A 12,749-nucleotide genomic window follows, 5' to 3' on the forward strand; every position below is an offset into this window, starting at 1 on the left:
GCATTTCAAAAGCTTCTAATCTTTTCTTCTCAGATACTCCGATCGTCCAAGTTTCACTTCCATATAAAGCGACACTCCAAACATACACTTTCAAAAATCTTTTCCTGAGATTTAAATTAATTTTTGATGTAAACAAATTATATTTCTTACTGAAGGCTCTTTTAGCTTGTGCTATTCGGCATTTTATATCGCTCCTGCTTCGTCCATCTTTAGTAATTTTACTTCCCAAATAACAAAATTCTTCTACCTCCGTAATCTTTTCTCCTCCTATTTTCACATTCAGCGGTCCATCTTTGTTATTTCTACTACATTTCATTACTTTTGTTTTGTTCTCGTTTATTTTCACGCGATAGTTCTTGCGTAGGACTTCATCTATGCCGTTCATTGTTTCTTCTAAATCCTTTTTACTCTCGGCTAGAATTACTATATCATCAGCAAATCGTAGCATCTTAATACGAATTAATACTTTTTTAAAACTACAACAGAAACTTACACAAACGTTAACATCCTTAGTTATTTAAATAATAATCACGCAAGGCTATTGCATTTTCATTTCTTAATTTACTTTATTAATGTTATTTAAGACAAGCAATGCATATATTTTTCGAAGAAAGATAAAATGGATAAAACGATAGGTGAAAAAGTAACACTAGAAATTAAACCTAAGACCGGCTAATTTAGAAGCCAGCATGTTAATCGATACACCGATCCATTCAACACATTTAGATACTTTTATGAACTTACGCTTTCCCTATTAAGTTAATTAGTTCTCTTGCGCTTTATTTATTTTTTATCTATCTTTTGGAGAAATAAATTCAATCTGTATCACACTAAATAGAGTAAAATAAATTAAATACTTAATTTTAACATTTTTAGCTATTTAGAAATTAAATATATCAGAGCTTCATCTGCTTTAGTAAAAAAATAAGGGCTAATAATATATTAATTAATTTTATATTCAAAGATATACAATGGAATGTGTTAGATATTTTAGACTATAAAAAATAAATTAAAAAAAAAAATCTTTTTCTGATGTCAAAGGCTAATTATGATAATAGCATAATCATCTACTCTTCTATAATTATAAGAGGGATCTGATATTTTCTATGATCTACTTTATCTAGAAAAGTGTCTACAGTAATAACAAAAATTTATCCAAATCAACATTTTTAACTATTTTTATAAAAAAAATAATTATAAAATGTGGTTATTTTAAAACTTCTTTTGTAACTGATCTATAGTTCAAAGTTTCAGTATTTGGATTACAGTATTAACTAAAGCACTAAAGCAATTATCAAGGACATAGTGTTAAATAGAAAAAATTAATTATGATATATATATATATATATATCAATTTATTTAAAATAAACTTTTTATAGTCCATACTTCCCCTGTACGTTAATTTTACCTATATATATTGGATTTCAGCCAATCCGCACAGTACAGAAATAAAGAAACAACCTTATTTCCTTTACATTACAGCGCTTTCGGACATAAGCTCATCATCAGTAATATTTTCTAATTTATCTTTATTTCCATTTACACATATAACTACCATTCAACATCTTTACACTTGATTACTATTTATAATTTTGCTTATTGAGCAAAATTATTGAGCAAAGAAGAAAAGATTAGAAGCTTTTGAAATGCGGTGCTATAGGAGAATGTTAAAAATCAGACGGGTGGATAAAGTGACAAATGAAGAGGTATTGCGGCAAATAGATGAAGAAAGAAGCATTTGGAAAAATATAGTTAAAAGAAGAGACAGACTTATAGGCCACATACTAAGGCATCCTGGAATAGTCGCTTTAATATTGAAAGGACTGGTAGAAGGGAAAAATTGTGTAGGCAGGCCGCGTTTGGAATATGTAAAACAAATTGTTAGGGATGTAGGATGTAGAGGGTATACTGAAATGAAACGACTAGCACTAGATAGGGAATCTTGGAGAGCTGCATCAAACCAGTCAAATGACTGAAGACAAAAAAAGAGCAAAATATAAAAAAAATTTGAACACTTTCAGAGCAAAAAAAATTTAAAGTTTTTTTAAATTTAAAATTCAAAAATGGAAATCTATATATACTATTTTTTAAATCACAAATATATAGTATCATTAATTCCTGAAAAAACTATAATAAGTTATTTGGAAAAATTAAAGACAGATTAATTATATCGTATTATTATAAATTTTTTAGTACTATATTAAATTAACAAAACGGTAGTTGTGAGTGTCTGAGTGTCGATGGTACTTTAACATTTATATATATATATATATATATTTATTATGTATAAACCCTCAATACATTTAATAAAATTAGAAAGATATGTGGACATACAAAAATAATTTGTATGATATTGGCATACATATTAGATAAAATGTATTTTTCACGATTTCTTAGCGTTACCCAACAAAACCACGATTAGGTGACCGTTAAATGAAAACAAATCTACACATGTTATTTTCACTCTTTGTAAACGAGTATTTATTCTGTTATTGAATAACGTAGGCTTGCTCCAGTCAAGGGATACAATGTATTCAGAAACTCATCCGGATCGTCTTCTCACGTAGAATAGCTAAAAAGTTAAAAAAAAAAAACGACTCGATTTGTCAGCTAGAAATATGTTGATTAAAAGATGGTCCCTGAGAAAATTGTAATTAAATCAATTTTGTAATCTGTTTGGACAAACGGAGTTCGACGTTTGGTATATCGTGAACTTAAAATTGAAATTCTTCCATGTTTCCAAACAATATATATATATAACAATTCTACGGAGAGTATGGAAATTAATTGCATTTATGTACAACGAAACTCGACTTAATAGAGTGAAACAGAAATTTAAGTAATTTATTTAAAAAATATGAACGATTTAATGACAATCTGCATTACTTACGCATTTGTTCAATAATGAAAGGTATTTAAAAGGTAGAATATTTTGGGCTTATCCGATAGATTTTAACAAATTTAGCTGTTAGGTTTCTAAGACCTTCTTGAAACCGGTATTGACGTACGGGATTCAGCCTCTGGGGAACGACTAGTGGCAGCCATATTACAGTAATTCAAGAGTCACAGAACAAATTATGGAGGAAAATGACCGAACAGCCTTAGTTCGTAAGGGATTCTGAAATACATGAATACCTGGGTTCCCGTATCTTTCGGATGAGGTTGACTGTTTCAGTACCATGGTTAGACTAAATAGACATGTAAATCATGTTCGCGTTGAATCTATTAGACAACAGTGATCACATTAAACGATTAAAAAAGTTCAAGTGCTGAACCTTAATGATGATAGTTGAAGATACTCCATTTTCATGCACTTTTTCCAGAACTATTTTTTTATTTCTGTATTTTAACGATTAACAATTTTTGTTTACTATGATTTTAATGCTATTGCTATTTATTACTGGTTAATGTTGTTTTCATTAGTTTATCTACCTGTTTTTATTTTTTATTTGATAAATGATCGCGTGCGAACTGAATGTATTGGTCACACAGATCGATAGATTGGACAAGTTGTAAAACCCGGTGATGATAGTGCTTTGACATGAATGATGAGCATGAACGTTTACGTTATTATAATGTTTTACTGTTTGTTTTTGTAGGGGTTAGCTACTGTTATGTGTATTCTATAATACGAAAGACATTGTAGTTTTGCCGATGGTTACAATAAATAATGAAAATATATATGATTCATGTTTCGGTAGAATTAGATTTATTTAAGAAAAATAATGATTAATAAAATCCAAATTTCTGTGAAACAGCTTAACCACAATGTTACGATTTAAGACTTAAATTTTCCATAGAAATTACTTTTCAGCTATTTAGAAATCATGAAAAATAATTTTTTTTCTTTAATCATTTCCTTAGAAAATATATCAAAAATTATTTCAGAGATTCCAATTGCGTCAAACATAAAGAATGATTGATTTATTGTTAATACGCAAATCAAAACCATAAAAATAATTAAAAAAAAAAACAAAAAAAAAACAGTATTTTCAAATTAGAGTTAAGAATAAGCAAATCAATAGACTGTACTGAAAACGATCGCGATATTTAAAAATTTTAGTTCCATTAGATGGCTGAAGGACTGAAGGATTCAAAATAAATAAAAATAGAAGCAGGAAGATGTTACAGATGAAAGTTTTCTTAAACCTCATCGTTCAATTGGAATAGAGTAGAGGAATGTGCTTACATCTACCGCTGAAAAATAAAAACAGAGATGAGTCAAAAGTTGCACAGCGTTAAATCAGGTTCCTTAGTACAATTTGTCTCCCTAGCGGGCAAATATTTACACAGTACATCTAACTCGCTATACTGATGAAATAAGGTTGGAAATATTGTTTTAAAATACAAAAATATTACAGTAATAACAAAAAATTTGTTAAGTACTGTACTGAATATTAATTTTTTAATCTATTTGCAGTAATACTAGTAAAATTCACTCTTTAGAAAATTGGACGAGGAACGCAAGGGATTACTATAATTAATATGTTAATAAATTTGATCATAGATAGATTGAAACGAGAAAAAAACTTTTTTTTATAGCGGGCGGCGTAATGGTGTGAAATATAGGCTGACGGCTTGCTTACTGTGCTATTAACTATCCTGAAAATTAACTCCGACAGAATACTGCATACTTACTACATAAGTAAACGGAGCTATGTTTTCGTAAAGAAATGACTAACAGTACCACCTGCCCTATCCTATTATCTCTCTCGCACTTAATGTGAAAAACTGTACGTCGTCCGCTAAACGAATAAAATATGTGATGTTTTCGATTAATTATATTTGAATTAACACCCCACCGAAATGAGTATAATTTACATTTTAAAGGAATAATTTAGATTTTACAAGCTTATCACCCTAAAGATAGATTTTTCCAATTTTGTTGCTTCCTAAAAAAAGAAAAGAAAAAACACACTTTATCGACCGTTGAGGGTATTGCGATTGTATAAATTACCGTTCAACAAGACAGGGAGATAAAATTACGTTACAGTACTTTCTGGAAAGAGAATTCGTATTTTATTTCATATTATTGAAACCATGAGATTTCTCAGTGTATCGATTGATTTTAATTTTTTCTATTCGTCTGAAAATTATTCTCATTTCATTAGAGAAATCTTATTTAAAAAATATTCACATTCAATGGAACAAAGAAACTGAGTTTTTTTTTCATATTTTGTTCACTGTTTTTCTCATAAATAATAAAAATATAATTATTCTATCGTCATACTACGTATCGGAACTGATTGCGTAATAACTGGATAAAGGATTGCATTATATTATCATTTACAATAAAGTATTATGTCAAAAACCTATTTTTCGTGAAGATGGACGATTCCAAATAATTTCAGATGAAAAAATTGCAGGCGGTTCTGCAGTTTCAATATTGTGAATTATACTTTATGTTAAAATAAGTTTATTCTTAATGTTTTCATAAAAAAAATTGCTTCATTCACCCGTAATCAAACAATATAACGGATAAATCCAGATTATCGGGTAATACTGAAATATCTTTGAATCAAAAGAGTTATTATGATCTTAGTTTACTCTAGAAACTAACGGTAATTTAAATTAAAAACCATTCTTAGCGTTTATTTATAATCATCTCAAATGTTAGACACACTGAATAGTGATAGCAATCAACACGGAAAGTTATTAACTCGCCTTCAACAAAAACAACCACACATAATGTTGAATATATTTTTAAAACAATCACACAAATGAGAATCAATCAAAATACACCAAGTTCATCCTAATTCGTAATAAAGTTAGTTTACGTAATCAATCAGTGTATTATACGGGCACGCGCGCGCGCACACATATGAATAACACACTGAATAAAAAAATGATTGAAAACTGTGATTATATAATAGTAGCTGACCCGGCAATGCTTCAGTATTGCTAGATTTGAGTATATATATATATATATATATATATATATATATATATATTAAATGAACACAATTCAAAGTTTGATAGCAAAATCATTAAAATTAATATTGAACATAATGAATCTTACAAAAACATTAAAAAACTGAAAATTACGGAATTCACAAAATTTAACCTTTCACTTTATAAAAGTCAGAATGTAAATAAATCCACTGTCAAAACAACAGCACTACCTACCGTGTTTAATTCAAACCACTCTCTAAACACAGTAGTAGTGGAAAATAACTTTTTAACGGAAAGAAATATGGCTGCAAAATCGAAATTAACACTGAACATTAAAAAAACATTACCGAACTTCATAAAATTTAACCATTCACTTTATAAAAGTCAGAATGTAAATAATTCCTATTGTCAAAACAACAGGAACTACCTAACGGGTATATAACGGGTTCCCTAACGGGAACTACTCACTAAACATTGTAGTCTGTTAAAAATACCCCTAACTTTCTTTCTACTGGTCAGATTGAAGATTTCAATAATTTGGACACACGTACGAACTTTGCTTTTATATATATAGACTTTTGTTTGTAATTATAAAATTAAAACTTATTTTATTAATAGAGGAGACTTACCCGGTGGGTGCATTAACCAATCGGGCGTTGTCCACAGCAACGCTATGCCTTTGTGCCTTGTCGCTCTGAGCTTTTCCTGAAATAAAAGTTAAAAATTACTTTGCTTATAAACAGTTTTTGATTATTCAAAACATCTTCGTTATCAATGTATTATATATACACAAAGGATATTAATGAAGTATAGGAATCCTTATATCGCTTTTCACAATATCGCTTATTTGCCGCTCTTGATAAAAGAACATCAACTTCTGTAAGAAAACCTTTGATAAACAACCTAAGTAAAGATTAAAAACACTCACACTTCTTTTTACTTCCTTGTACTTCGTACAAGGATATATTGTGATCGCGAAAAATTTCGGTTTTCAGATTTCAACGGAAATATCCATTTTGACACTTCCAAAATCCATTTTCACTAGTTTCGGGCGCGACATCTGACGTACGTATCTCGCATAACTCATAAACGATTGGCCGTAGGATGTTGAAATTTTGGATATAGGACTGTTGTAACATCTAGTTGTGCATCCCGTTTTAACTGGAATCGACTGAACCAAAGTGTCTAAAAACTCCAAAAGCCCAAAAATTTGGATTATGGACATTTTCTTAACTGCAGAAATAAGCTGTCATTGAGAGCTTTTCAACGATATATATATCATAAGTGGTACGTATTTTCATCGGTTCCAGATTTATAGGCAATAACGATAAAAATCAAGGGTTACACTTACAAAGTAATAAGTGCAATATTACATCATGGATTTTTGATTCGTAAAGGTTTTATTAAAAAAGGAAAAAATATGGTATGATGTGAATGATGACTGTCAAAAAAAAAAAAAAAAATTGGCCGTGAAATTCAATTTGTTTGTTCTAAGTCAATAAATTTTAATAATAAATCCATAAGATCACAATCAGTAACTCATAAAAAAAAAAAACAAAAATAAACGAATAATCTAACAAAACGCAGTGATATCAACAAAAAAAAAATATATAATGAAATTGTAAACCGTACTGTAAGAGTCTCAAAGATATCATTTCTTACGCTCAAAAAACAAAAAATTCTGTAATATAAATAAAACTTTTTTAACAAAACGATACTGATATCAAAAAATGTAAGACACGACATTCATATTTGCAAAATCTCTTATTAATTTGGAATTTTCTTAAAAAAAAAAAAAAAAAAATACATGTTAAATGTATGTTACCATTTGAATTTATTTCTGTTTTATTTATTCCCTTTTTAATAAAACTAGTATCGTCTCTTGTAAACTAATACTTTTATTTTGTTTGAAGAAGTGATGAGAATAAAAAATTATTTCATCTTCAGTACTTTCATTTACACAACAGCATTTACTATTAAAACAAACTGTAATATATTTTCTTTTAACTTTTATTATTTCATGTACATTATCAAGTTTTTGTACGCTACCTAGTATTATCAAATACTGCTATCTAGCGGCGGAATTCGTAAAGGTACTAAAATGACATATTCGAGCCCCGACGAGGTTCATGAAATGGAAAAAAACGTCTAACAAGATTCGAGGTATTTTTTGAAAGTAATCTTTACTGCAAATCTAATTGAACTGAAATATAATGTTTTTACGCTTATTTTTTCCTCCATTTTCATTTCACTGTTAGATTAGGTCATGTTTAGAACTGTTAACGTAGTTCGTTGATTTCGTCGCCTTTTACCGACGAACTTCTAACACATTCCGTGATTTAATAGGCATTATTATATATGTGTATGTGTAAACAGACTTGGTGAAACATCTGGTTATTAATTGAAAATTAAAATTTAGAATCGTATTATTTTTGGCCAAAAATAATACGATTCTAAAAAAATAGAAAGTGACTGATAAATAGACCCTCACAAGAACAACATATACACTGAGGTATACATGCCCAACTTTTAATAAATTGCAAAAACTCCTATCTTTTAATTCATTACTGTTCTGATATTTTCGGACAATATTCTCCCTAAGTCGGAGTTTATAATCATTTCGTTTATTTGTTTTTTGTTGCCAATCATTTAATCGCTCTTCGGTTTGATATAATCTTCTGATCTTAATTTGTGAACACGTTCTCTAGTTTTCAAATTTTCTCTCTATATTCATCATCCTCTATTAATCTTTTAATTCTTTCCTTGGTCTTAACGTTTCCTTCCTATTTATATTGATCATTTTCTCTTAATCTTTTTATTCTTTCTTTGGTTTTAACATTCCCTTCCAGTTTATATTTATCATCTCTTAACGTTTTTATTCTTTCTCTGTTTGCAACATTTCCTTCCTGTTTATTTTGTATTTTGGTTTGCAACATTTTTTCCTTTTTATTCTTTCTTTGGTTTTAACATTTTCATCTTCTTTATATTTATCATCTCTTAATTTTTTTATTCTTCCCTTGTTCTTAATATTTTCTTCCTTTTCACATTCATCTTCTTGTCGTGTTTTTTTGTTGAGATATATTTCTTCATATTATTTTTCTTTTTCTGTACGATTGTTTCTTTTTCATTTTTGATTATTCGCCAAATAATCCAATAATAAAAACTGAATATTTTACACCGTAAGGTCGAAATTAACATTTGTAACCGGTATACAGGAGTTCACTAAACGGAATAGTTTTATTTATTATTAAACTTTTTTTATACGAGACACCAGAAATCTGAAACTTTTGTTAAACAGCAACTCACTAAGACATGAATAATACTGATCTAGTAATACGAGTAAAGGGGCTTTTACTTTACCCTAATATCTCATGTAAGATTGTTGAATTAATAATTATATAAATATTTGATGTTAATAAAAACTAATATTTCAGCAATTGTGTAGCTGTCCACTTTATTAAAGAATTAGAGGATCGTATCTCACTTCCAAATGAAATAAGTTTAAATGAAGCGCAGCAAAAAATGTGTATATGTAATTTAACAGGCGTATAAGGATGTTATGTAGTGTCCACATCAGAATTTTTTAACTTTTTTTAAATTCAATAGATTCATTCCCCCCGAAGGTAGTGCACCTTTCTACCATGTTGGAAGAAAATCAGTCAACGTGCTGCAGAGCACGAATACAGGCCAACATACATACGTACGTATGACAAACGTCCGTCTGACAAAAACAGATTTTTTTAGACTTGGGAGCACTGAATAATTTGTTTAATCAGATTCTTTACATCAATTTTTTGTTTAAACTGTCTCCCTAAAATACCAAACTTAAAAATCGACCAGTTTTTTAGATTTTTTTTTGGACATATATATATATATATATAAATATATATATATATATATATATATATATATATTTACTTTCCCCTTATAATTGCTAATGCCGGAAGAGGAAAAATTAACAAAGAATGAAAAAGAAAATATGGACAGAAAACGACATCAAATTTATTTGTATTGTATCTACAGAACGTAAACTATAAAACTACACATCACGCGGTCTAACAACCAAAAATATATTCTTTAATACACAATTATATCCGACCCTCAATAAAAAAGAAACGATAATAAATTAAAAATACAAAACATTGTAGGCCTACGTTTTTAACTATTTAATTACAGTACTTAAATTTACATTAACTACATTTTTTTGTTAAAATTTATTACGGCAATTTCTATTATTTATATGTAATCATGCTGAGAACGTATGTACAATAATAAATTTTATTCTCCAACCCCCTCCCCCACATTCTAAAAAAGCTAGATAGTTACCCGTCCTATACGTTCCGTAAAGGGATAATTTAATTCTGTAATACTACTGTTTATAGTTTATTTATTAAATTACAAGTATGAGATTTTTATGGTGTACTCATTTATATACTATAATTACATACGGTTTTAGTTGGTATAAATAAATGTAACTTATGTTTAAACTATTGTATCTTTCACAGAAAAAAATCTTGCGCAGTTCTGCTGCTAATAAATATACACCTTAGATATAGTTGAAACGTCAATGTTCCAGCTTGCACCATCATAATGAACCACGCTTCTAACTTGCCCCGTTCAAATTTTTTCAACATTAAATTGAGCACGTAACTCAAAAACGACTCGACCAGCCTTCATAAAATTTTTAAATTCACAACTTCAGATACGCTACTACAGAATTTCAAATAAATTGATTTACCAGTTTTGATGTTCGAGCCGCAAAAGTTTATACATAGGCCTAAGTAATAGGTAATATAAAAAGTACTGAACCGTTCGCGTATTCTGGCGAAAGTCGAGGAAGACCGGCATGTAAGCAATCATAACATTTCTTCTGACCTAAACATCCATCATTAAACAATGTTAAACCGTTTGGAGAAAGCCGACTACAAAAAAAAGCTCGACGTTTGGGTGCCACATGATCTGACTCAGAAAAATTTATTCGATCGAATTTCAATCTGCGATTCTCTACAGAAACGTAACGAAATCGAGCCGTTAAAATCGACCGATGAAAAGTGGATAACCTAAGACAAAAATGTGCGGAAAAAGATTGTGATCGACACAAAATTTAGGACACTGGTCGCTAAACTGTTTCGAGGCTCAGTAGCCGTTTATGGCACAGACATTCGGTTTTATGGTTTAGGGAGACCGAATGGGGTGATGGCGGGAGAAATGTCAAGCAAATCAATACCGTTATACCTCCTAGAAGGTATATAATTTACTTTTGGCACCAAACCTTCGTTAAGACAGGTTGATCTGTTAAAGTTACAGAATCACCAGAGAAAACCTTGCACATAGTCTGAAGAAACCTTGGCACAGTCTAAACTCTATGTGCACATAGTCAGAAGAAACAAAATCGATGGGCGTCGTGAGATTGGCATTCTACAAACGACTGTATGGCGCGTTTTCGTAAACGACTGCACTTGAAACAATTCAAACTAATAGTTCACAGTTCAACACATTGCAGATGACAACAAAGTTGTTCGGCTGCAGTTTTGTGTGGAAATAACGAATAGAATTTCCAGACAACGATACATTTTTAAACAATGTAATTTTTAGTGATGAGACAACCTTTCACATCAGTGGCAAGGCGGGTGAACACCCATAAATGTCGAATATGGTAGCGAAAAGACTCAAGATACAGCACATTCGTGATAGCTTAGCCCTAAGGTCAATGGTTTTTGCGCTGTAAGCAAACAAAGACTTCACGGCCCGTTCTCTTCCAGGAGGCAACCGTAAATGGTATCGTTTATCTGGATGTGTTTCAAAATTTTTAATTCATCAGACAATGATGAAGAAGGTGCCATTACTATCAGCAAGACGGGGCATCACCTCACTACTGATTAGAAGTCCGAGATTTTCTTAATAAACGATTGCCAGGTCGGTGGATCTGTCGTGAAGATCAAATTACACACCCATCTCGCTCCCCAAACACACAGGGTTGGTCTAGTAGTGAACGCGTCTTCGCAAATCAACTGATTTCGAAGTCGAGAGTTGTAAGGTTCAAATCCTAGAAACGGCAGTTACTTTTATAGGGATTTGATTACTAGATCGTGAATACCGGTGTTCTTTGATGGTTGGGTTTCAATCAACCGCACATTTCAGAAATGATCGACCTGAGACTGTACAATTCATTTACACTCGTACATATCATCCTCTGAAGTAATACCTTACGTGGTTCCGGAGGCTAAACAGAAAAAGAAAGAAGCCACGTCGCTCCCCAGATTTGATCCCGCTAGATTTTTTCTCGTGGGGTTTAATTAAAGACTGGATTTATGTACGACCTTTTCCTATTGATCTTGTTCACCTAAGAATTCGAATTAATGCCGTAGTTGCAGAGGTAACGCCCGACTTGCTGGCTACAGTCTGGAATGAAATCAATTTCAGGTGGGATGTACTTCGCATTGTAAACGGGAACCCTATTGAAACAAAGTGAATGTTGCGTGACCGTCTAGATGTGTTTTTCTATGAAATGAGACCTCAACTGAATCTCTAAGTTAACTCAATAAATTTTTATATCTTTTAAATTTGTGAAGTGGAGTGGCAATGATATTTAATTTTAACCTTTGGGTATCAGAGGTTGAAAATTAGAGGCCTGACCGAACCCGTTTATTTTGTTTCTAAATGCTTCTGAAACAGTACTCCAGCTACCTTTCTGCTACCGAGTTCTAATTAACTGAATATCTTGGCCCAGAAGTTCATGGATGTAACAAGCTGCAAATGTACTTATGGCCCTAATAAGGGACACTGCTTCCTACTTTTTTTCTTTCTTTTTCCTGTTTAGCCTCCGGTAACTACCGTTTAGATAATTCTTCAGAGGA

At 30.6% G+C, this 12,749-nt stretch overlaps 1 protein-coding gene across 2 annotated transcripts in view; it reads right to left on the reverse strand.

Moving 5' to 3' along the window:
* The window catches only part of LOC142320462 (breast cancer anti-estrogen resistance protein 3 homolog), a 416,915-nt gene that overhangs the window by 199,007 nt on the left and 205,159 nt on the right, over nucleotides 1–12,749 (reverse strand). For both annotated transcript variants that reach the window (XM_075358261.1, XM_075358262.1), the window contains exon 4: nucleotides 6,522–6,597. In XM_075358261.1, coding sequence (XP_075214376.1) covers nucleotides 6,522–6,597 — 76 coding nt within the window. The remainder of the gene's footprint in view (nucleotides 1–6,521; nucleotides 6,598–12,749) is intronic.

This window comes from Lycorma delicatula, chromosome 2 (assembly GCF_047948215.1).
Source record: "Lycorma delicatula isolate Av1 chromosome 2, ASM4794821v1, whole genome shotgun sequence".
Lineage (NCBI taxonomy): Eukaryota > Metazoa > Arthropoda > Insecta > Hemiptera > Fulgoridae > Lycorma > Lycorma delicatula.